Here is a 26,765-nt window from a genome sequence, read left to right as displayed (position 1 = left end):
GGAGAAACAGACTCCCAGCTGAGCCAGGAGCCCAATGTGGGGCTTGATGCCAGGACCTGGAGATCATGACCTGAGCCGAAGGCAGATGCCCAACCATCTGAGTCACCCAGGTGCCCCTAGTCTTTGTTTTAAAGTCCAGTTTGGGGACTCCTGGGTGGCTCAGTCGGTTAAGTGTCTGCCTTCGGCTCAGGTCATGACCCCAGGGTCCTGGATCAAGACCCACATCAGACTCCTTGCTCAGCAGGAAGCCTACTTCTCCCTCTGCCTGCCACTCCCTCTGCTTGTGCTCATTTGCTCTCTCTCTCTCTGACAAATAAATAAAATTAAAAAAAATAAAGTCCAGTTTGTCTGAGATAAATATTCCTACTCCATTTTTTAAAAATATCCCTGGGGCGCCTGGATAGCTCAGTCATTAGGCGTCTGCCTTCAGCTTGGGTCGTGATCCCAGGGTCCTGGGATCGAGCCCCGCATCGGGCTCCCTGCTTCACGGGAAGCCTGCTTCTCCCTCTCCCACTCCCCCTGCTTGTGTTCCCTCTCTCACTGTGTCTCTCTCTGTCAAAAAATAAATAAAATCTTAAAAAAAATATATCCCTTTGTGTGATAGATGTTTCTCCATCCCCTCACTTTCAATCTGCAGGTGTCTTTAGGTCTAAAATGAGTCTCTTGTAGGCAGCATATAGATGGGACTTGTTTTCTTATCCATTCTGACACCCTATATCTTTTGATTGGAGCATTTAGTCCGTTTACATTCACAGTAATTATTGGTAGATACGTATTTAGTGCCATTTTATCCCTTGTTTTGTCATTGTTACTGGAGATTTTTCTTGTTCCTTTCTAGTCTTTTGTCATTTTTTTATCTTTCTTTCCCACTCAAAGAGTGCTGTTTAATATTACTTGCAGGGCCGGTTTAGTGGTCACAAACTCTTCTAGTTTTTGTTTGTCTGGGAAACTCTTTATCTCTCCTTCTATTCTGAATGATAGCCTTGCTGGATACAGTATTCTTGGCTGCAGATTTTTCCCATTCTGCATGTTGAATATATTATGGCACTCCCTTCTGGCTTGCCAAGTTTCTGTGGAGAGATCTGCAGCTAACCTTATGGGTCTTCCCTTGTAAGTTAAGAACTTCTTTTGTCTTGCTGTTTTTAGAATTTTTTTCTTTATCACCATATTTTGCAAATTTAATTACAATATGTCTTGGTGTTGGTCTGCTTTTGTTGATATTGATGGGAGTTCTCTGTGTCTCCTGGATTTTTATGTCTGTTTCTTTCCCCAGATTAGGGAAGTTCTCAATTATTATTTCTTCAAATAAACTTTCTGCTCCCATTTCCCTCTCTTCTTCTTCTAGGGCTCTTATGATATGAATGGTGTTACATTTGATGGAATCACTGAATTCCTTAAGTGTATTCTCATGATCCATAACTACTCTTTGTTTATTGTGCAGCTTCATTATTTTCTATTATTCTATCTTCTTTATCACTTATTTGTTGCTTTGCTTCTTCCATCCTGGTGGTCATTACATCCAGTTGGTTTTCAATCTTGGTTATTGCATTTTCCATTTCTAATTGTTTTTTAACTCTTTTATCTGCAATAAGGGTCTCCCTGCAGTCTTCCATGCTCTTCTCAAGCCCAGTGTGTATCCTTATGATTGTTGCTTTAAATTCTCCAACAGGCATGTAACTTACATCTGTCTTGATTACATGTCTGGCCATGACCTTTTGTTGTTTTTTCTTTTGAGATGAATTCCTCCATCTTGGCATTTTGTCTATGCCTCTGCCTTCTTCTGTGTGTGCCTATTATGTTTCCTGCTCCTGAGAGTAATGGCTCTATGAGGACGAGGTCACTTAGTGCTCAGGGCCTGGGCACTCAGGGAGTGTTTCTTGAGTGTGCTGCATGCACTCTGCTGGTGTGTTTTGGCTGCTTTATTCTTTAGGTCATTTGTCTGCAGAGACGTTCCTTGCCTGCGGTGGGCAGTTTTTGGACCTTTGCCAGAGTGTAGGGAGTTTTAAATAGGCAGGCTCTGGTCTGCTTGTTAAATGAGACCCGATGCCACTTCCATTAGAACTGAAGAAGCCTTGCAAAACTTTTTGGTCAGTAGTTGAGGTTCATGCAGAGGTGTGTGCTGGCCTTCTGGGGAAGGGACCTGCTGCACTGGGACTGAGGCACACTTGCCAGAGTAGGGCGGTACCAGCAGAGCACAGTGGGGGCAAGACCTGGTGTTAGCAGGTTAGGCAGCCAGTGTTGATGCTGTTCTGTTTACTGAAGTTCGTTTATGCCGAGGGGCAGGGGAGGGAAACGGCACCAGCCAGCTCCATTTTCCCTGGAGTGCGGTCTCCATGCTTGCTGTTCTGAGGGAAGCACTCCCAGAAGAGCAGATAATTTCCCCTTGTACATACCAGGCGTTTTTCTGATTGCTCTTCTCACACTGTCTGTCTCCAGGTTGCTTGCCTGCCTGAAGCAGTGCAGAGCACTTTGGACTCTATCCTAGCCAAGTCTGCTGACTATTAAAACTCCAAACTTTAGTGACCTGCTGTGGCAGGGACCTGCTCTTGTCTTCTGGGGGAGGGTCTCGCTGTGCTGGGGCTGATGAAGGTTTGACCCAGAAGGGCAGCTGCGCCACAGTGCAGTGGTGTGGGATTTGGAGCAGAGCAGGCTAAACAGCCAGCACCCTGGTTAGCCACCCTCGGCAGGTATGTCTGTGCCTGTGCTGAGGGAGAGGGGGCAAGAAATGGCGCCTGCTGGCTCGCTCTTCCGTCCCTGGAGAGGCATCTCCCAGATGTGCTCCAAGAAGACTGAACAGTCTCTCCCGCGCACGCCAGGGGCAATCTTCAGATCACCCTGTCTGCCCCCCAGGGTTGCTTGCCTGCCTTCTCTCCAGGAGTAGAGCAGTGCCCTCATGGCTCTATGCCAGCCATGCCCGTGGACCTCTAAAACTCCAGTCTTTGAGCCCCACTGGTGGAAAAACTCACAAAAAAATCAGCCCCTCTCATTTTCCTAGCCAATGGCTTTGGGGAAGTGTTCTCCTTGTGCATATCCCTGTGTGCCCCACTGCCCCTCGTCTTTCTCTACAACCAGGGCCCCCTCCCCTCCATAGGACCCATGATCCATTTCTCCCTAAAACCACATCTCCGCACTTCCTACCTTCCTCAGTGTGGACTCTTCTCTCCCTCTGGTTGTGCAGTTTGTTCTGCCCGTGCTCAGGTCAATTTCTTGGGTATTCAGAATCATTTGATAGTTATTTAGCTGTGTTCAAGGGATGAGGCAAGCTGCCATCTTAGCTCCCCACCTCTGCTGAATTTTAACGTACTTTTATGAATTCCAGTGGTGAGCTCCTTGGTGATCCTTATTTTATAGATGGATTTATTCCAGCTGAGAATGTATTGTATGTCCCCAGTTTTTATTAAAAAATTCAGCACTACCTCCATTAGTTATTGGCAAGATTTGAAGATTGGAAGTGATAAAAGTCTCTAAATTTAGAGAATTTAAAATTCTCTAAAAATGTAAAGTTAGCTTTTTTAACCCGCAAAACCCCTTATTAGTATATTAATATTAAAAATGCAGGTAGTGGGGCGCCTGGGTGGCTCAGTTGGTTAGGCGACTGCCTTCGGCTCAGGTCATAATCCTGGAGTCCCTGGATTGAGTCCCGCATCGGGCTCCCTGCTCGGCAGGGAGTCTGCTTCTCCCTCTGACCCTCCCCCTTCTCATGTGCTCTCTCTCATTCTCTCTCTCTCAAATAAATAAATAAAATCTTTAAAAATAAATAAATAGGGGCGCCTGGGTGGCTCAGTTGGTTAAGCAACTGCCTTCGGCTCAGGTCATGATCCTGGAGTCCCGGGATCGAGTCCCACATTGGGCTCCCTGCTCAGCAGAGAGTCTGCTTCTCCCTCTGACCCTTCTCCCTCTCATGTTCTCTGTCTCTCATTGTCTCTCTCGCAAATAAATAAAATCTTAAGAAAAAAAAATTAAAAAAATAAATAAATAAAAATAAAAATAAATAAAAAATAAATAAATTAAAATGCAGGTAGTGAAGATTATAATGGTCCAGATTAAACCGATTTTCATAATTACATTATTTCATATAACTTTCAGCTTGGAACTTGGCTGTGCAATGTGGCAGAGACCCAGTGACAATGAGAGAGTTTTTCATCCTCTCTTACAAGGTAAGTCTCTTCTAGTAAATATCTCACGAATGGACCACAACAAAGATATGACCACTGTGGCTATTTTCAAGGGCTAAATATAAAGTGGTATTGGCTTTTAATCTAGAAAATTTTAGAATACATGTCTAAACAGGAATGACCTAAGGAGCATTTGTTCCCTGTAGGATACAATGTGCAAATATGAAGCAGTTCTCCCCATACCAAAATATTACAACCAACCATCAGGGAGCCTGAAGTCTTACCATAAGAGACTTATTTCTTTGCTTTTGAAGGAATTCAGTCTCCCAGAATCCTATATTAAAATACAACTCTCTTTAGGAGAGGAATACTGTAAGTTACCAACTAATAAAACATTAGGAAGGGTTATAAATCTGTAGGAGTATAGAACAGGTATCTGGGGAAATGAGGAGGTGAAAAGAATGCTAAGAATCTTGGGCCTACTTTATAATTTTTCTTAGAGAAGGTTCTGTATGTAAGGATTTGGAAGCTTGTTTTGCAATTATAAGCATTTTTAAATAGTCATTAGTCTCCAAGGTAGAGATTAAATGCCAGAAAGGGAAGAATATTAATTAGAGAATAAAAGGAGAGAGGGGCTAAGAATGTCTCTCTTACACATTTAGGAGTACACCGTCTGATATGTTGAGACAGATTAAATGTTAAGAGTTTTAGAACTGGAAAGAACTAGAGAGATAATCTCGCATATCTCCCTCATTTTATACACTAGTAACCTGAGACCTAGAGAGATAAGGTGTTTTGAAATGCTGTTAATTCAGTGACAGTGATGATGATGGTCACTAAACATCTTGGGAGATTAAGAAATAGTCTTTGAAAGTTTAGGTGTAATTGCCACTTAAATTAGGTGAAATAAATTAGTTTTAGTTTGAACATTGGTGATAGCCCTAGTAGGGTTCTGTGTAAGAATCCCAAGTGGCCTAGAGGTTTATTGTAGTAAAAGCTGGGAGGTTTTCCTAAAGTTAGAGGACAAGGTTTAATGATGAGGTTATGCCTAAGAATGCCTGTCAAGATTTGACATTGTCTCTTTCAACCATGACAATATATGTGCTAATATCAACTTCATTCAATACAAAGGGGAAATCTATTTGCCAGGGGGAAAATCACTTGGAAATTATAACACAAAGCAAGAAATAAATCACTAGATAGAAATACAGGGCCAAATGACAGTACCTATCACTGGGAAGATAGGAAAATTGCAAAGAAATGAAGCTTTTTATCTCCAGAAAGGTTCTTAAAAACAATGGAAAGTAATATAAAATTAAAACCATAAATCAGGGTTATAGTCTATATCGTTTTTAAGGTGAGGTGTGTTTTCCCAGCTGAATTTTTTCTTTCAGACAGGATGTTGCTGATTTTCATTCTGATTGTTTCTGTTCACCTGGCAGAATTTGCAGTATTCATTGATGTTCTGGTTATTTCTTATCAGCTGTCCCAGTTTTGTCCTTCTGATCAAGTAATTCTGATTGCACAGAAAACATGTTTACTTATGGCAGCTGCAGTTGATCTAGAGCAAGGGAGAAAAGCTTCAACAGCTTCTGAACAGGTAATGTGCAACCTTCAAAGAAAACACAAGAAAGAGTTTAGTGTGCTATTTGGTGTGTTTGCCTTCCCTGATGCAGTTCTTTCTGATTTTCTTTAAAGAACCCTTTCATCCTTTCCAGGAGCATCTTGATTTCAAAGGTTTGTAATGGTTCATTCCTTCCTAAGGAAAGGTCACATTTGGCTTAGCCTCATCTTTTAAAAAGATTGAATATCTCTTCTTTGAAAATGCCTCTTCCCGTGGACCACTCTTCCCGAATCTGTTTTTAGATAATTCTTCATCATCTCCCTGCAATCATACGTGGCCCATAAGAAACAGTTTTCTCTATTTTTTTTCCTTTTACATATTCTCTAAGGAAGAATTCATCTACCTCCACAGCTTCCATAGCCATCTGATTACTTACTTGGATTGTTTTTCTTCACTCTAATTGCATTGGCTTTCTTCGACCCAGGCCCTTAAATATTTTATCAGTAACTCAGTTTTAACAACAAAAAGACAGAATTCCTACTTTTGCCTGAATTCCACTCTTAGCTTTGTAAACCTTACCCCTTCTAGAAAATGCCAACATCAACATCTCAGTCTCCCATAGACCAGAGTATTGGTTTGTCTTTAGTTTTCTACTGTCTTTCTTCCAAGCTAAGAAAATGGTCTCCAAGTTGGACCGCTAGCATTTTTGGTATGATTTTAAAATCTAGTTCTCTCTGCTTTTTCTCTCTTACCTACACAAAGAAAACTTCCCAATTTCCCATACTTGCCAGCTTTTCTTTCCAAATGGTATAAAATCCTTCTTGCTGTTTATTTCCTTCCTTCTGTTAATTGCTTCTTTCATATGATTCTTCAGATCTGGAACAAACTGTCACCAGATCTCTGCCAACATATTTCCCTTCCTTTCTGTTCCCTTGTTGACTTCAGCTCAAAAAACATTTGAGTATTAAGTACTCTGCTAGGTACTGGAGATAAAGAAGACAAAATCCTTAACCTTGAGGAGTAAAGGGACCTCTTTTTAGAAACCTTTCCATTTTAAAAGAATATGAGAAAAGAATCTATGTGCCCCAGAACAAAAAGAAAAGCAATCATTTTGCTTCTTTTAAAAAGCATGGGTAAATGTTCATCTAAAACTAATGTTGTAATGTAAGGGGATTAACATAAGAATAAAAAAATTAAAAAAAAAAAAAAAAAAAAAAGCATGGGTAAATGCAATTTTATTCTCAATAGGGTCTTTTGCTTTACTTAAAAAGAGTAATAGCATCTAGTTTTTGCATGGTGCTTTTAACCTTTTAGAAGTTTTTCCCTTAGGGGCACCTGGGTGACTCAGTCAGTTGAGCATCTGACTTTTTTTTTTTTAATCTTTCTTTTAAAATTTTATTATGTTATATTAGTCACCATACAGTACATCATTAGTTTTTGATGTGGTGATCCACGATCCATTGTTTTCGTATAACACCCAGTGCTCCATGTAGTACTTGCCTTCCTTAATACCCATCACCGGGCTAACCAATCCCCCCTCCCCGCCCCCACTCTTGATTTCAGCTCAGGTCATGATCTCACAGTTGTGAGATTGAGCCCCACTCCACACTGGGCTCTGTGCTCAGCGGGGAGTCTGCTTGAGATTCTCTCCCACTCCTTCTCCCTGTCCATCTGCTCCTCCCCTCACTCGCACACGCTTTGTCTGTCTCTCTAAAATAGAGAAACAAATCTTTTTTCAAAAAGTTTTTCCCTTACATTGGTAGTCCTGACTTTATTAAATTTTGTATCTCAATGAATAGAGATCAAATTGATGTGAGGGAAATTTCACAAACTCTTAAGTATAGTCCTTAATTGTTTTGTTTGTTTCCAACAACTGTTCTTTTTTGTGTGTGTTCTTTCTCTTGCAAATGTTAATGGTTTCTAAGAACTCCAACCTAGTAACCCTTCTATAATCATCTTTGCTTTTGAAAGAATATCTATTTAGGTAATTGAAGATGCATTTCTGCCTTTCACCATCTAAGTCTGGTCCCTGTAAATTAGACCATGGTGTTCTGTCTGTCTCATGAAGACTTGTTGAATTCTCTTCTATTCATCTGCTCCTTGTTCTCTAAATGCTCATTAATTTGAGTATTTCCAAATACTCGATGAATATAGATGGAATGTATAGTTTTATCAACATTGTCTCTACTCTCCTGAGTATGAGTTGGGGGGAAGTGAGGGATGCTTTAAAAAAATATATAGCAGTTATAATATACCATTGTATATATATATACCACATCTTCTTATCCACCCATCTATCAGTGGACCCTTGGGTTGCTTCTATATCTTGGTTATTATAAAATAATGCTGCAGTAAACATAAGGATGCATATATCTTTTTGAATTAGTGTTTTTGTTTTCTTTGGCAAATACCCAGTAGTAGAATTACTGCATCATATGGTATTTCTTTATTTAATTTTTTTTCAACTCCTTACATGTGTGAACAGGCTTATTTATTTCAGGTGAAAATGAAATCTGTACTTAAGTTCAACCAAAAAGTGAGAACATATTAACTAATGTGTGTCATGTAAGAATCTTACACTGATATGCTTTCAATTTTCCCTTCCATCTTTTGTACTATTGTTATTACACATTTTACTTTTACATATGTTATAAACTCTCAATATATTGTTCTTATTTTTGATTAGGCCGTCAATTTATTTTAAGAGCTATTAAATAGAAGTAAAATGTTCTTTATATTTATGTACATTTTAAGGGCTTCCTTGAATCTTCATTTCTTTTTTTTTTTAAGATTTTATTTATTTATTTGACAGAGAGAGAGACAGCGAGAGAGGGAACACAAGCAAGGGGAGTGGGAGAGGGAGAAGCAGGCTTCCCGCAGAGCAGGGAGCCCAATGTGGGGTTCGATCCCAGGACCCTGAGATCATGACCTGAGCCGAAGGCAGATGCTTAATGACTGTGCCACCCAGGTGCCCCAATCTTCATTTCTTTGTTGAGATCCACATTACTGTTTGATATCCTATTCCTTTTGCCTCAAGAACTTTAACATTTTTTTGTAGTGTTGATCTATTGAATTTCCCCAGTCTTTTTCTGAAAAAGCATTTTTCCTTTATTTTTCAAACAGAGTTTTACTGTGTGTAGAATTTAGAGCCATCAGTTCTTTTTTTAATTTTAGCACTTTAAAGATGTCACTCCACTGTTGTTGGGCTTGCACAATTGCTGAGGAGTCTGTTAGCCTCATCTTTGTTCTATATACAGATATCTTATTTTTTCCTATTGACTGTCTATAAGATTTTCTCTTTTCTCTTTGTTTTGTAGCAGTTCGAATATAGTATATCTAGGTTAAAATTTTAAAAAAAATCCTTGCCATTCTCTGAGCGTTTTGCAACTATGGTTTGATGTGTTCCATTAATTTTGAAAAATTCTTTACCACTATCTCTTCATTTTTTTTCCTGTCCCGTTTATCTCTCTTTTCCTCTTAGGATTCAAATTACACATACAGTAGACTATATGATATTGTCCCACAGGTCTGGTATGTTGTGTTGTTTCTTTTTTTCTCATTTTTTTCAATGTAAATATTAAATATTTAATATGTAAATATTAAACAACATAGTACTGCACAAGCAAGGCACCAAATAAGAAATCAAACAGCAAATCAAAATATGTCTCAAAACCTATGGGATACAGCAAAAGTGGATTTTACAGAGAAATTTATGCTATAAATGCTTGTATCAAGAAAAATGTTCAAATAAACAACATTACACCACAAGGAACTAGAAAAAGAAGAAATTTAAGCTGAAGTTTAGAGGGGAAGGAAATAACAAAGAAAAATCAGAAATTAATAAAGTAGAGACCAGAATAAATAATAACACTGAAAGTAATGACCAGGTTTTCCAAAAAAATAAACAAAATTGGCAATGCTTTAACTACATTAACTAAGAAAAAAAAGAGATGACTCAGAAATCAAAATGAGAAATGGAAGAGAAAACAACACAGCAGATAACCACAGAAATACATTAGGGTGATAACAGATTACTATAAACAGTTATACACTAACAAATCAGATAACTTAGAAAAGTAAAATCAGATAATTCCTAAAAACGTACAAATTACCAAGATTGAATCATGAATCTTGAATCTAAGAAATAGGAAATCTTCTTAGGCCAATAACAAGAGTGAATGTTGAATTAGGAATCAAAAATCTCACAACACAGAAAAGCCCAAGACTACATGGTTTCCTTGGTGAATTCTACCAAACATTAAAAAAATAATTAATGAACATCTTTATCAAAATCTTACAAATAATGGACCAGAGGGAACACATTCAGAATCATTCTGTGAGGCCAGTATTACCTTGATACCAAAGTAGGATAAAAACAATACAGGAACAAAAAAGTCCAGTTTGTACAATATAAGTATTACTACTCTGGCTTTCTTTTAACATCCATTTGCATGATAAATATTTCTCCACCCCCTCACTTTCAATCTCTCAGGTGTCTTTAGGTCTAAAATGAGTCTCTTATTGGCAGCATATAAACGGGTCTTGTTTTTTAATCCGTTCGGACACCCTGTGTCTGTTGATTGGAGCATTTAGTCCATTCACATTCAAAGTAGTTCTTGAGAGAGATGTATTTAATGCTATTTTATAAGTTGTTTTGTCATTGTTCCTGGAGATTTTTCTCTGATCCTTTCTTGTCATTGTCACTTGTAGTCTCTCCTTTGCGCTGAAAGAGTCCCCTTTAGTATTTCTTGCAGGGCTGATTTAGTGGTCACAAACTACTTTAGTTTTGTTTGGGAAACTCTCTCTCCTTCTATTCTGAATGATAGCCTTGCTGGATACATTATTCTTGCTGTAGATGTTTCCCATACAGCATGTTGAATATATCATGCCACTCTCCTCTGGCTTGCCAAGTTTCTGTTGAGAAATCTCTAGCTAGCTTTATGGGTCTTCCCTTAAGGGCTTCTTTTGTTTTGCTGCTTTTAAGATTTTTTCTTTATCACTATATTTTTCCAGTTTAATTACAGTATGTCTTGGTGTTGGTCTGTTTTTGTTGATTTTGATGGGAGTCCTCTGTGCCTCCTAGATCTCAGTGTCTCCTTCCTTCCCCAGATTAGGGAAGTTTTCTGCTGTTATTTCTTAAAATAAATTTTCTGCCCACATTTCTCTTTCTTCTGGGACTCCTATAATATGAATGTTACACATTTCATGGAGTCACTGAGCCCTAAGTCTATTCTCATGTTGCATAATTCTTCATCTCTTTTGTTCAGCTTCATTATTTTCCATTATTTTATCTTCTAGGTCACTAATTCGTTACTCTGCTTCTTCCAGCTTGTTGTTCATTGCATCAAGCCTGTTTTCGATCTTGTTTCGATATTGTACCCTTCATCTCTGATTGATTCTTTTTTCAATCTTTTATCATTGTGCTGAGGGTCTCACTGTTGTCTTCTATTCTTTTCTCAAGCCTAGTGAGTATCCTTATGATTATTGCTTTAAATTCTCTATCGGGGGCAGCTACATGGCTCAGTCAGTTAAGCAACTGACTCTTGATTTCGGCTCAGGTCATGATCTCGGAGTCATGAGACTGAGTCTCGTGTCAGGCTCTGCACTTAGCAGGGAGTCTGCTTGAGATTTTCTCTCTCCCTCTCCCTCTGCCTTGTCCAACTCCACTGTCTGTCTCTCTCTCCCTCTCTGTAAAATGAATGAATGAATGAATGAATGAATGAATAAATAAATAAATTCTTTATCAGGAACATTACTTATATCTGTTTCACTTAGATGTATGGCCATGGCCTTATGTTGTTCTTTCATTTGGATAAATTCCTACATCTTGGAATTTTGTCGAAGTCTCTGCTTTCTTCTTTGTGTTAGAAAAGCCAGTTATGGCTCCTGCTCCTGAAAGTAATGTCCTTATGAATAAGAACTCATGTCATGCCCAGGGCATGGTGCTTCAGGGAGCATCTCTGGTGTGTGCTTTGTGCACTCTGCTGTTGTGTTTTGCCTGCTCTGTCCTTCAGGCCAGTCGTCTGCAGAGGTTCTCCTTGCCTGTTGCGGGCAGTGTTCGGTCCCTGGCCTGCATGTGGCAAGTTTTAACTAGGTGTGCTGCAGTTTGCTTGTGAAATGAGACCTGACACCAATTCCACCAGGACAGAGGCCCTGCAGAACTCTCTGGTTGGGAGATGTGGTGTGGGCAGGGGTTTGTGCTGGTCTTCTGGGGGAGGGGCTTGCCGTGCCGGGACTGAGGCAGGCCTGACTGAGAAGGGCAGTCCCACCAGAGCACAGGGGGGTGGGGTTTTGTGTAAGCAAGTTAGGCAGCTATTGTCCATGCTGAGCTGCTTCCCTCAGGTGGTTCTGTGTTTATGCTAAGGGGCTGGGGGAGGAAATGGCACCAGCCAGCTCTTTTCTTCTCAGAGAGGCCTGAAGGAATAATCTCCCACTGTATGCCCCAGACAGTCTTCAGATCTCTGTTTCCATGCTGTCTTACCCCGGTTGCTTGCCGGCCTTCCCTCCAGGAGCAGCACAGTGCCCGCCAGGCTCTGTCCCAGCCAAGCCTGCTGACCTTTAAAACTCCAGGCCGTAAGCCCCACTGGTTGCAAGAACTCCTGAAATTCAGCTCCTCTCATTTTCCAAGCCAGTGGCTTTGGGGAAATGTTCTCCTTGTCCATTCCCCTATATGCTCCTCTCTCTTTCTCTTTCTCTTTCTCTCTCTCTCTCTCTCTCTCGCCCTCTCTCGCCCTTCTCCATGACCACAGCTCCCTCTCTTCCGAAGCACTTGTGATCTGTTTCTCCCTTAAACCACGTCTCCACACTTCCTACCTTCTTTGATATGACGTCTTCTCTCCCTTTAGTTGTAGAGTTTGTTCTGTTAGTCTTCAGGTTGATTTCTGGGGTATTTAGGATGATTTGATTGTTATCTAGTTGTGTTCATGGGACGAGACGAGCATGGTGTCCTCCACTCTGCCACCATCTTCCTCTCCCATTCCTTCTATTTTTAATTTTTTGAGCAATAAAAAAGAATGATATCTGATGATTTGTGACAATATGGATGGACCTTGAGTGTATTATGTTAACTGAAATAAGTCAGACAGAGAAAGGACGTATAAACCATATGATCTCAGTTATGTGTGGAATCTAAAAAGGAAAACAAAAAAAAAGAAAAAGGAAAAAACAAACAAGCAAACAGACTCTTAAATACAGAGAACAAACGTGATTGTCAGAGGGGAAATGGATAGGGTGATGGGCGAAATAGTAAAAGTGAATTAGGAGATACAGATGTCCAGTTATAAAATAAATAATTTGTGGACATGAAAAGTACAGCATAGGGAATATAGTCAATAACATTTTAATAACATTATATGGTGACTGTACGTAGTGTGGTGAGCATTGAGTAATGTATAGAATTGGCCAATGAATATGTTGTGCAAATGAAACTAATATAACATTGTATGTCAATTATACTTCAATAAAAAATATACAGCCTGGTCCCTGGGTGGCTCAGTCGATTAAGAATCCAACTCTTGATTTCAGCTTAGGTCATGATCTCAGGGTTAGGGGATCAAGCCCCGTGCTCCCACTCTGCACTCAGTGGGGAGTCTGCTTGAGGATTCTCTCCCTCTGCCCCTCCCCCTGCGTGCATGTGCGCTCTCTCTCTGTCTCTAAAATAAATGAACAAATCTTAGAAAAAAAATATACAGCCATTACAATTTATTGAGGAACTACATCTCTTTCCCATTGGATAAACTGCTGACTAGCCAAATCAGGCTGATGGCCTGTGTTTCTGCAGCCTGAATGTTAAGAATTTTTTTTACATTTGCCAAAGGTTGTAAATGAAAATAAAGAAAAATACGTGAAAGATAGTTTGTGTGGCTGGCAAAGCCTAAAACATTTACTGTTTGGCCTTTTATACAAAAGTGTCCTGACCCCTATCCTAGATTATTTTTTAACAGACTTATTGAGATATAATTAACATACCTTATGATTCACCCAGTAAAGTATACAATTTAATGGTTTTTAGAATATTTAGATTTGTGCAGCTATCAACACAATATAATTTTAAAACATTTTCATCGCTCTAAAAAGATACCACTTACCTATTAGCAGTCACTCCCTATGCCAGCCAGCAGCCCTAGGCAGCCACTAATCTATTTTGTATCTTTATAGATTTGCCTATTCTGTATATTTCATATAAATATTATCATATGACTTAGTCTTTTCTGACTGGCTCCCTTTATAATTTTTCAATAATTTTTAATAGGTTCACCATGTTGTAGTTTGGATCCATTCCTATTGATGGCTGAATGATATTCCATTGTATGAATATACCACATTTTGTTTATCCATTGATGGATATTGAGTTTTTTCAATTTTCAGCTGTTACAAACTGTGATAAACATTCATATACAAATTTTGTGTGGATATGTGTTTTATCTTCCCTTGAGTATATATGGAATTGCTAGGTTTTATAACTCTATGCTTAATCTTTTGAGGAACTACCAGAGTATTTTCCAAAGCAGTGAAACCATTTTACATTCCCACCAGCACTAGGCTAGGGTCCACTTTCTCCACCTCCTTGCCACCACTTGGCTATTATATCCTTTAGATTATGGCCATGCTGGTGAGTATGAAGTGCTATCTCATTACAGTTTTGATTTGCATTTTTCTAATAAATGAGGATATCATGACTAATAACAAAAGATATGAACATCTTTTCATGTACTTATTTGCCATTTATATATGTTCTTTGGAAAATGTCTATTCAGGTTTTTTTGCCCATTTTTAGTAGGGTTGTTATCTTATTATTGAGTTCTAATAGTTGTTTTATATTCTTGGTACTAGACTCTTCTCAGGTAACAATTTACAATTATTCTCTTTCATTATGTGGGTTGTCTTTTCCTTTTCTTACCAGTGCCCTTTGAAGCACAAACATTTTTAATTTTGATGATACCCATTTTATTTACTTTGTTGTTGTTGTTACTTGTGCTTTTGGTGTCAATGTTTAAGACTGTTGCCTAATCAAAGATCATTAAGGTTCATCCCTATGTTTTCTTCTAATGGTTTTATATTTTTACTTGCTACATTCAGGTCTATCCATTTCGAGTTAATTTTGTGTATGGTATGAGATGATGGGGGTCCAACTTCATTTTTTCCGCATTTGAATATACAGTTGACCTGGGACCATTTGTTGGACATTTTCCCCATTGAATTATCTTGTCACCCTTGTTGCAAATCAAGTAACCATAAATGAGGAGGATTATTCCTGTTCCGTTGATGTCTATGTCTATCTTTATGGCAAAATCGTACTCTTTTAATTATTATAGCTTTAGGGCGCCTGGGTGGCTCAGTCGTTAAGCGTCTGCCTTCGGCTCAGGTCATGATCCCAGGGTCCTGGGATCGAGCCCCGCATTGGGCTCCCTGCTCTGTGGGAGGCCTGCTTCTCCCTCTCCCACTCCACCTGCTTGTGTTCCTGCTCTCGCTGTGTCTCTCTCTGTCAAAAAAAAAAAAAAATTATTATTATAGCTTTGTAGTAAGTTTTATAATAGAGATGTGTTAGTCTTCCAATTTTGTTCTTCTTTTTCAAAATTGTTTTGGCTATTGTGGGTCTTTCGAATTTCCCTATGCATGTTGGGATCAAGTTGTCAATTTCTGCAAAGAAGCCAGCTAGGCTTTTGATAGGAATTGCACTGAACCTGTAGATCAGTTTGGAGAGTATTGTGATCTTAACAGTATTAAGTCTTATTACCCATAAATATGGGATGTCTTTCCCATTCATTTAGGTTTTAATTTCTTTCAGCAGTGTTTTATAGTTTTCAGAGTATATTTTTACTTCTTTCTTTTTTGTAGTCTAGTAGATTTTCCATTTCTGAGTCAGTTTCAGTAGTTTATATTTCTGGAAATGTGTCCATTATAATCTAAGTGATCTAATTTTTTGGCTTACGGTTGTTCATAGTATTCCCTTATAATCATCTTTTTTATTTCTGTAAGTTTGGTAGTTCTGGCCCCTCTTTCACTCCTAATTTTAGTCATTTGTGTCTTCTTTTTTTTCTTGACCAGTTTATACAACATTTTTTCAATTTTGTTGATCTTTTTCAAGAACCAACTTTGATTTCTTTTATTTTCCTATTATGTTTCTGGTCTCTCTTTCATTAATTCCCACTCTAATCTTTATCATTTTCTTCCTTCTGGTTGCTTAAGTTTTAGTTTGCTTTTCTTCCAGTGTCTTACAGTAGAAGTTTAGCTTAGTGATTTATTTCTTCTTTTTGTAATATCAGCTTTTATAGCTATAAATTTCCCTCTAAGCACTGTGTCTTAAGAGTGAAACACTGTAAATCTGAGGGACACATTCAAACCCATAGCATTCCTCCCTTGGCCCCCCAGAATTCATGTCCTTCTCATGCAAAATACATTCATTCCATCTCAACAGCTCCAAATGTCTTAATTCATTCTAGCATTGACTCAAAAGTCTAAGTCCAAAGTTTCATCTAAATATCATCTATCTGGGTACATTTCATCCTGAGGCTAATTGCTCTCCAGCTGTGAACCTGTGAAATCAGACAAGGTATATGCTTCCAAAATACAATGGAGAGACAGGAATAAGATGGATATTCCCGTTCAGAAAGGAGAAATAGGAAAAAAACCAAGTTAATGGGTTTCAAAGTAAGTCTGAAACCTAATCGGGCAAATAACATTAAACACCAAGGCTTGAGAACAATCCTCCTTGGCTTTGTGTCCCACATTCTGGACCCACTGGGGCTGCAGTTGGGCCCGCAAACCTCTAGGCCCCACACACATGGTTCTGCCAGGTGTAGCCCCATGCTGCAGTTCTCACAGGTTAAGGTTCGGGCTGGAGTCCCTCAGCAGCTGTGCTGCCCTGGGGTGGAAAGCTCCACTAGGTATTGCCCCTAATGGGGGCCTCCTGCAGTAGCCCCACCCCCACAGAGGTTCTTTGGGCTCCAAAGGTTCCTTGGGCATCTTTTGAAATCTAGGTGGAAGCTGCTATGCTCCCAGCTCTTGCACTCTGCATACCGTGAGATCACCAAGCTGATGACTTCCCAAAGTCTGTAACCTGTACGGTCTGGAGGGGCAGCCATAACAGCCTGCACTGCACTTGGAGTGGCTGTGGAACATGGCACCAGAATTTGAGAAGGGGAGCCAAGGAGGTGCGGTGGCACTGGGCAGCTGTGGCTCCTCCTTTGAAATCATTCTGCCCCTTAGGCCCTTGCACTCTAGGGCTTGTGTTGGGAGGCCATTTTAGGGCTAGCCCCAAGAACTCTGAACTGCCTCAGGTCATTCTTCCATTGCTTTGGACAGTAGGTACTAACTTTTGTTTCGATGGCTGGCCAGTCTCCCCATTGTCTTGGTGTGAATAGCTCCTAGCTTCTGTTGAGATGGTTGAGCCACAGCATTCTCCTTATCAAATTCAGCCATACCTAGCTTAAACTAGCTTTCTTACTTCTTTCAATATTGATAGGCTGAAAATTTTCCAAATTTTTAAATTGTGCTTCCTTTTTTAAAAAAAGGTTTTATTTATTTGAGAGCGTGTGAGAGAGCAAGCAACAGCGGGTGGGGGGGGGCAAAGGGAGAGGGAGAAGCAGCATCTCCACTGAGCAGGGATCCCGATGCAGGGCTTGATGTGGGGCTCAATCCCAGGACCCTGGGATCAACCTGAGCAGAAAGCAGATGCTTAATGGACTGAACCACCCAGGCACCCCTGTGCTTTCTTTTTGATTAGCATTTCCACCTTTAAATCATTTCTCTCTTCTTACATTTTACTGTAAGCATTCAGGAGAAACTAGGCCACTTCTTCACCACTTTGCTTAGAAATTTCTTTAGCCAAATATCTCACCACCACCAAATATTACCTTCTATAAAATACTAGGACATAAACACAATGCGACCAAGCTCTTTGCTATTTTATAACACGGATGGCCTTTCCTCCAATTTCCGTTGTTCCTCATTCCTCATCAGAATGACCTTCAATGTCCATATTTCTACCAACACTCTCTTCACAGTATTCTCAAACTATTCTCCAAGAAGATCTCTGCAGCTCTTCTCTTCTCTTTCTCGGTCCTCATGTAACCGGGGCTCAGGGATGCAAGAGCACCTGGCTCTGGGGGTCCCAGACACACCAGGTTTGGCCATTCGCTGTTGACAAGATCCAAAGGCAGAGAGATGATTGGTGGTGAAACAATAAAGGAATTTATTTCAGTGAGGCCAACGGCGGGGAGACAGCAGACTAGCGTCTCAAAGACTCTCGCTGAAGTGCTGAAAATAATTCTAGGTTTATACAGGGAAAACATGGGACAAAGGTCAGTAGGTACATGAAGATACAGTCACTGTCTTGGGGTCAGTCACATGGGGTCTTGCTGGCTCAGGGCAGTCCTTATTGCTTGAGAGGGTAGTTTGGTTCCCATCATGGGATGCTTTGCCCACAGGGTCTTTTGCCTGAGTTAAGAGATAAGCCAAAAAGAAGAACTTTACCAATTAGAAAGTACAGACTGAGGTAAAAAATGGAGGTAGCTGAAGTCCTCTTTCAAATATGAGAATTGGTCTTAACCATTCATTCACAGCAATGTAGATTTTTTCTAGCTCACACCTCCAAACTCTTCCAGCTTCTGCCCATTACACAGTTCCAAAACTGCTTCTGTATTTTCAGGTATTTGTTACAGAAGCACCCCACTCTCAGTGCCAGTTTTCTGTCTTAGTTCATTCAGGTTTCTATAACTAAAACACCACAGACTGGGAAGCTTATAAACAACAGAAATTTATTTCTCACAGTTCTTGAGGCTAGAAGTCCAAGATCAAGGTACTAGCATGGTTGTGTTCTCTCGTGAGGCCCTCTTCCTGGTTCATAGTTTGCACCTTCTTACTGTATCTTCACATGGTAGAATGGGCTAAGGATCTCTCTAGGGCCTCTTATAAAGGGCACAGATCCCATTTATGAGGGCTCTACCTTTGTGACTTTAGCACCTCCTAAAGGCCCCACCTACTAATACCTGCACCTTTGAGGTTTAAGATTTCAACATATGAACTGGTTGAGGGGTACACATTCAGACCATAGCATACTGCTTGAGCAGCATCCCATAAGTTTTGGTATGTTGTGTTTTCTTTTCATTCATCTCAGATTTTTTTTTTTTTATTTTCATTGTGATTTCTTCTTTGACCCATTGTTTATTTAGTAATCTCTTATTTAATATCCACATATTTGTGAATTTCCCAAACTTTAGTATCTTATTGATTTCTAAGCTTATTCCACTATGGTCAGAGTACATAGTTTGTGTGATTTCATGTTATTTTAACTTTATTTGAAGTTTGTGTTGCAGCCTAGCATATGGTGTATCCTGGAGGAAGTGCTGTGTGTGCTTGAGAAGAATTTGTGTGCTTCTTGGGTTGGTGGAGTGGTCTTTGGATACCTGTTAGGTATAAAAAACAGTGGCTTTATACAATTGCTTTTTAAAACAATTGAGAGAAGAAAGAAGAAATATATATTTATACACTCTTTTATAATTACATAATTATTACATAATTGCTTTAACCAGTGCATTTTTTTCCATTTGGATTCACATTACTATCTGGTGTCATTTGTTTTCAGCCTGAAGAACTTCTCTTACCATTTTTATAAAATGGTTCTGCTAGCAATAAATTCTATCAGCTTTTGTTTAGCTGGGATTTTTTTTTTGCTTTTTGCTTTCAGTTCTGAAAGATAGTTTTGCTGGATATTAGATTGTTGGTTAACTGTTATTTTCTTTCATCATATTGAATAGGTTATCCCACTGCCTTCTTTATTGAGATTCTATATTGCTGAGACATTTTCATCAAATCTTTGTTAAAGTGTGATTTCCCTTTGTTGTTTGAACATATTTTAAATAGCTGCTTTGAAATCTTTGCTAAGTTCAGCATCTGGACCCATTTTTCAGTCAATTCCTGTTGCCTGCTTTTTTCCTGCATTTGGGTTCTATTTTACCATTTCTTCACATATCTCACAATTTTCTGTTGAAAACTGGACGTTATAGATAATATATTGAAGCATCTTTGAATACTCATTCCCCTCTGTGATTTGTTGTTGTTAATACTTGCTTGTTTATTGGTTTAGTGACTTGGCTGGGCTAGTTCATTGAAGTCTATTTCCCTCAGCTGTAAAGAAGTGTACAGCTTCAGATATCACTCCTTAGAGGTCACCATCTTTGCCTGTGGAGTCACCCTGGCCCCTCCTCTACAAAGGGATGAAAGGGTTATTTTTATAATTTCTCTTTCCTTGATATCCTTGTTAACTTTAGAATGGTCTTTTGTTGGTATTAACCCAGATGTTAGTCTTGACTAATTACTAGGGTGGTTGCTTTGTGTGGGGGGGGCAGGGGGCAAGTGAGTGTGTGTGCGCGCGCGTGTGTGCACATGTGCATGTGTGTATTTAAAAATGCTTTTTGGCATTAATTGTTCCATAGCCTGATACAATTAATGTGAGGCCCCTTTGAAAAGTGGTAGGGGTCTTAGTTTTCTCTTACCCTGGTTCCCTCTGTAAACATCCGGCTGGTCTTCTGTTTTGCATGTTGATATCATTGATCTATCAGCCACTTTTTAAGTACTCAACTCCAGAATCTCCTTTTTTTTTGTAGTAGCCTTAGACTTGAACTTCCCCAAGCTGTGTTCCAATTAAAGTCAGTCCTCTTAGGCAGAGATACAGAGCTCACTCTCTAATGAGCTGCTTCTCCTCCTGAGAAGTTTTGTACCACTGTTTTGGAGCTGGAGGTGGGGGCGTGGCACATTTCTGTCAGAGTGATAGTCCAGCTCTATGAGTAAGGGGCTGGGCAAGAGTCATAGTCCCTGGCATTCTGAGCTTGCCTCTCCCAGCATGGAAACTCTGTCCTATAAGCAAGCTGTACTGAGGGCAATTGAGACCAGTAATTGCAATTTTCCGTGCCTGGTTATAGGGACTGGGTAGAGGAAGAGAGCTCCAGGCCTCTCATTTGTGCATGTTTATAATAGAGCTCCTACAATACAGACCTGGGGGAGGAGGATGAGAAGTATGCAGCATGCCCCTTCTGGAAATCCCTAGCCTAGAAGCTGAGAATAGAGGGAGCCCCATCTTCTTGGTCACACCCACCTAAAGAAGCACTCACACTGAGCTGGGGGTGGTTGGTGAGCAGATCAGGGTTCAACTATCATGGGTGTTTACTGTCTTATTGAGACGTAGTAGATTTCCTGGAATAGATGTTTCTTCATTTTCTTTTTACCCTTTGGGCAATTTCCTGAGACTTTACATGTTTGTGTTTTATAATTCACCAGTTATGGTTGTTTTGCTAGGGAGAGGGTCCATGGAACTCTTCATACCACCATTCTAGAAGTGCTACTCTTCTGTCCTAGATTATTAAAATTGATAGTGCTCACGATTTTCTGTTGAATTCTCATTTTCTGGGACATTAAGAAAAATACAAATGGGGCACCTGGGTGGCTCAGTTGGTTAAGCGTCTGCCTTTGGCTCAGGTCATGATCCCAGGGTCCTGGGATTGAGTCCCGTGTCTGGCTCGCTGCTCAGCAGGGAGTCTGCTTCTTCTCCCTCTGCCGCTCTCCCCTGCTTGTGCTTTCTCTCTCTCTCTCTCTAAATAAATAAATAAATAAAATCTTTAAAAAAAATACAAATAGAGGTTAATATTTTTATATAAATTATAAAATGTTCAGTTTAAACTGTAATTTTTCTGTCATTTTATTTTTAACTGCTTTTAATGAATATATTATTTTAATTTGCTTAAAGTTTTGTCTGGTTGAGACTAATTTTCTTATTACATTGTTGCCAAATAGACCAAGTTACTGAATCGTGCCCTTGAGCAGATCCATAAATGCAAAGAAATCTGGAATCTCCTGAAAAAAACAGGTACAGTGGGAACTGGGAGTTTGGTAACACAGTTATGAAAGGCATTTCAAGTCTGAATACTCAGTCTATATCGCCAGAAATTTGTGCCACTTCAGTACTTGATAACCAGTCAAATGATTATTTGAGGACTAATTTTTCTCTACTGTATGTCTGTACTTTGACTCACTGACACACTGCTTGGAGTAAGAATATTTTTTACTTTGTTTTTTATGGAAGTATAGTATTAAGTATAAAAATAAGATCATTATTGTTCAGTATGACATTATTGCCCTTAGGTCACTAGATTTCATGTCTAATTTAATCAAGCTCTAATTCTGAGTAAATGTAGGCTACAGAGCATTCCAAACCATAATCATATCAGATACTGTTAACATTTTATTATGAAATAATCAAAATAGTAGTAAACCTTTTAAAATTATATAGTAACTTGCTACTGTTTCTTCATTAAGGATGGTATTGGCTTTTAGGTTTCAGCATACTTTTTTATGTATTGTCCATCTGTTCCTATTTTAGTTAGAATTTTAAAGAATCAATATTGAATTGAATTATATGCCTTTTCAGCTTCTGTAGAGATAATCATATGGTTTTTCTCTTTTAAAGTATTAATATATTGAATTAAAGTAGTAGATTTCTAAAATTAAGTCATCATTGCATTTCTGGAATAAAGCCTACTTGATCATGGTGTGTTATTATAATTGTTGATGAATTTGGTTTCCTAAAATTTAGAAATTACTGGTTTGTTTTTTTCCTTTTGTGTATATGTGATATCTTTGATGGATTTTGATATTGAACTATAGGAATTATAAGGAAGAACATAAACATAAAATTTAATTCACCTTTCTCAATCTATGATAGCCATTTAAAGGAATAAAGAAAAAAAGGATAGAGAATACCTAAATAACATTTATAGAAGATTTAATAGAAACATACACTATAGCCTGAAAATAGAAAATTCATCTTCTGTTATGTACCCTTTGAGCATTTACAAAATTGTTCACAAGGAAAACCTGAATAAATTCCAAGACATAAAAATAAAACAATGTTATCTGATCACAATGCAATACAAAAAGGAATTGATGGAATCAGGACAAACCCTTAACGACTTGGACATTTTAAAACACAGAAACTACGAAATAGCTAGAAAATAATGATCTTGAAAATATAACAGAATCTAAAGTGCTAAAAGCAGTTCTCAGAGCAAAATTCATAGCTTTGGAGCGCCTGGGTGGCTCAGTGATTAAGCCTTTGGCTCAGGTCACGATCCCAGGGTCCTGGGATCGAGCCCCATATTGGGCTCCCTGCTCAGCAGGAAGCCTGCTTCTCCCTCTCCCACTTCCCCTGCTTGTGTTCCCTCTCTTGCTGTCTCTCTCTCTGTCAAATAAATAAAATCTTTAAAAAAAAAATTCATAGCTTCAATGACTTTTATTTAAAAAGTATGTCAGGGCGCCTGGGTGGCTCAGTTGGTTAAGCGACTGCCTTCGGCTCAGGTCATGATCCTGGAGTCCCGGGATTGAGTCCCGCATCAGGCTCCCTGCTCAGCGGGGAGTCTGCTGATACCTCTGACCCTCCTCCCTCTCATGTGCTCTCTCTCTCTCTCTCTCAAATAAATAAATAAAATCTTTTAAAATAAATAAATAAATAAATAAATAAATAATAAAAAATAAAATAAAATAAAAAGTATGTCAGAATGCTGTCCACTGAAAAATCAATTTCTTCATTCTAGGAACATACCTGGGCTACATATATATATCTGCATCTCTATCTAGATGTCATTACAGAATTGAAAATTAAAACAATGAGATACTACTACATACATATTAGAATCGCAAAAATCTAAAACACTGACACCACCAAATGCTGGCAAGTATGTGGAGCTATAGGAAACTCTTATTCATTGCTGGCAGGAATGCAAAATGGTATTACAGACACTTGGGAGACAATTTGGTACTTTGTTGTAAAACTCTTACTATACATTCCAGCAACTGTACTTTTTGGTATTTACCCAAATAAGTTGGAAACTTATGTCCATGCAAAGACCTGCAGGTGGATGTTTATAGAAGCTTTATTCATAATTGCTTAAACTTGGAATCAGCCAAGATATCCTTCAGTAGGTGAATGGATAAATAAACTGCGGTATGTCCAAACAATGAAATATTAGTCAGAGATAAGAAGAAATGAGCTATCAAGCCATGAAAAGTCATGGAGGAATCTTTTTTTAAAAGATTTATTTATTTATTTGAGAGAGAGGGAGAGTGGAGGGAGGGGCAGAGGGAGAGAGAGAATCCTGAAGCAGACTCCCCACTGAGCACGGAGCCCAAGTGTGGGGCTGGATCTAGGACCCCAAGATCATGACTTGAGCCAAAATCAAGAGTCAGCCACTTAACCTGCTAAGCCACCCCAGGCACCCCATGGAGGAATCTTAAATGCATATTATTAAGTGAAAGAAACCAATCTGAAAAGGCTACATACCACATGATTCCGACTATATGATAATCCAGAAAAGTCAAAACTGTGGAGAAAATAAAAGGACCACTGGTTGACAGAGGTTACTGGGGGAGGAAAGGATGAACAGACAGAACATAGAGAATTTTTAGAGCAGTGAAACTATTCTGCATGATACTACAGTGGTAGATACCTGTCATTATATATTTGTCAAAACCCATAAAACATACAACATCAGGAGTGAACCCTAATGTAGCTATGGACTTTGGGTGAAAATGATGTGTCACTGCAGGTTCACTAATTGTAACAAATGTAGCACTGTGGCATGGAATGTTCAGTAGTGGGGGATGTTCTTTGAGGGGGGTGGGTTTGGTATATGTGGGAACTTTGTACTCTCTACCCAATTTTGCTATGAACCTAAAACTTCTTTAAAGAATGCCTATTATCAAAGGGACAAGAGATAAAAATGCTGAAGAGGATGTGGAGAAAAGAGAACCCTTGGCACATTGGTGGGAATGTATAGTTGATAACAGCCACTATGGAAAACCGTTACGGAGGTTCCTCAAAAAATTAAAAATAGAATGATCTAGAAATTTTACTTATGGGTATATATCCAAAGGAAATGATATCGCTAACTCAAAGAGATATCTGCACCCCCATATTCATTGCAACATTATTCACAGTTGGCAAGTCAAGGAAATAATCTAATGTCCATCAAAAGATGAATGAATGGATGAAGAAAATGTGATATGTATATGTCAATATGCATATACAATGAAACATTCAGCCTTAAAAAAGAAGGAAATCCTGCTGCTTACAATGACATGAATGAACCTAGAAGGCATTATGCTAAATGAAATAAGTCAGAGAACTGTTTTTGAACAATTGTTTTTATTTCATTATTTCAGTTTTCTTCCTTGGGGACTTCGTATGTTTGGATCTCCTTTGCCTGTCTTCCAAATGTATCATTTTCTCTCTTTTAGAGTTTTAATTTCCATTTTTATTTTTTTAAACACATGTCAAAGATTTTATTTAACTCATTAATTAATAAAGGAACCACTGAGATGTTACAGGTGGTTCAAAGAAGAATTAGAAGACACACACAGGCAATTAGGAAGTGAATTTCCAAGTATATGCAAAATTGAATTGTGTGTGTGTTTTGTTATCTTTTGCTATTCCAAAGCTAGGATACCAGAGCCAAGAAACCCTCTCTACCAGATTTCACCTGTAGCACCTATAATTTAGAGGAAAGTCATCTTTTCTCAAGGTCCCTGAAATTTACTGAAGGTTCCTGACCTCTTAGAAAGTGAACTCCCTACAACATTTATACTGGGACCCTGTAAATCAGGTACCAGGATAACTCCCTGAGGGGATTGTGTAGGCATGTGCTCCATAAAGTTGAGGTAAGTTCAACCTTATACCTTAAGTTTATCTTATCATACCTGATTAAATGGCTGTCATTCTCAAGTATGATACTCCATGTAAGGCCTTGGTTGCACAATCAATTTGTCCATTTATATCTTGGTTTTAAAAAGAGGACAACAGAATTGATTTTTAGGTTTTGATGCTGTAGTATATAAGACTAAACAGAACAGCAGATCTTGAGTACATTTATTATTGTTTTAATTTGTTTTTATTTTAATTCCAGCTAGTTAACATAACTAGTTTCAGATGTACAATATAGTAATTCAGTAGTTCCATACATCACTCTGTTTTCATCATGACGTGCACTCTTTAATCCCCATCACCTATTTAACCCATCACCCCACTACCCTCCCCTCTTGTAACCATTAGATTGTTCTCATAGAGTCTTTTTCTTGCTTTATCTCTCTCTTATCTTTTTTCCCTTTTCTTCTGTGTTTTGTTTCTTATATTCCACATATGAGTGGAGTCATATGGTATTTGTCTTTCAGTTCTGTTGTATAAAAATCTGGAGTACTCAAGCTTAAACCTCATCTCCTGTCAAGTCTCTGTAACCATGATAAAAAATGTAAAAACATATAAACTAATAAACTATTATTTAAAAGGTAAAAGGACAGATTCTTATACAACCAATATATAACTGTATTGCTATGAAAAGTAGGACGACTTAATAAAAGTTTCTGAATTCAGAAGGCTGGGTAAGATAGGGAGGAGGTGAATGAGAACCATATTATTTTAAAATATTTTAATTTAGTTTACAGAAGCAGTGTCTACTAAATTGTTTTGAGTTACAAATAATTTTCAGAGAAAGAGGATTTTCTCATATAATCAGAAAATGGAACATTAAAACAACATCAGCAATATTCCAAATACATAACCACTAAAATTTCCCTCATCAGTTTATTCAGTACTATGTAATTGCTATTCTGTTGAATCTTGGGTCAGTAATCTGCTTTTATAAACTGTACGCTTTTAGACTAGAAAAAAAACCTGCACTGGTATGGTCTCAAAGTTGTCTATTCAGTGTCAACTCAGAAACCTGTAATCAGGAGTATCATTTTTTTTTTAAGATTTTATTTATTTATTTCACAGAGAGAGACACAGCGAGAGAGGGAACACAATCAGGGGGAGTGGGAGAGGGAGAAGCAGGCTTCCTGCGGAGCAGGGAGCCCGATGTGGGGCTCGATCCCAGGACCCTGGGATCATGACCTGAGCCGAAGGCAGACGCTAAACGACTGAGCCACCCAGGTGCCCCCAGGAGTATCTTCTGACATGTCAACAGTTTGAAGTACCTGGTATAGTCCTTTTCTGTGAGGCTCTGAGACTGTCCTTTGTTAAATACACAAACTCTTCCCTGTCA

The 26,765-nt window shown here is 38.8% G+C and overlaps 1 protein-coding gene across 2 annotated transcripts in view; it reads left to right on the top strand.

Moving 5' to 3' along the window:
- Window positions 1–26,765, top strand: part of TEX11 (testis expressed 11) — a 317,684-nt gene that overhangs the window by 225,164 nt on the left and 65,755 nt on the right. For both annotated transcript variants that reach the window (XM_064574208.1, XM_045879303.3), the window contains 3 exons: window positions 4,087–4,157; window positions 5,599–5,715; window positions 21,469–21,541. In XM_064574208.1, coding sequence (XP_064430278.1) covers window positions 4,087–4,157; window positions 5,599–5,715; window positions 21,469–21,541 — 261 coding nt within the window. The remainder of the gene's footprint in view (window positions 1–4,086; window positions 4,158–5,598; window positions 5,716–21,468; window positions 21,542–26,765) is intronic.

The sequence above is a fragment of the Mirounga angustirostris genome, unplaced genomic scaffold (genome assembly GCF_029215605.1).
Source record: "Mirounga angustirostris isolate CCGP_5_RB_7025 unplaced genomic scaffold, mMirAng1.0.hap1 SCAF_11, whole genome shotgun sequence".
Taxonomy (NCBI): domain Eukaryota; kingdom Metazoa; phylum Chordata; class Mammalia; order Carnivora; family Phocidae; genus Mirounga; species Mirounga angustirostris.
Note: the sequence above shows the minus strand (reverse complement) of the source record. Positions and strands in the feature narration are given on the sequence as shown.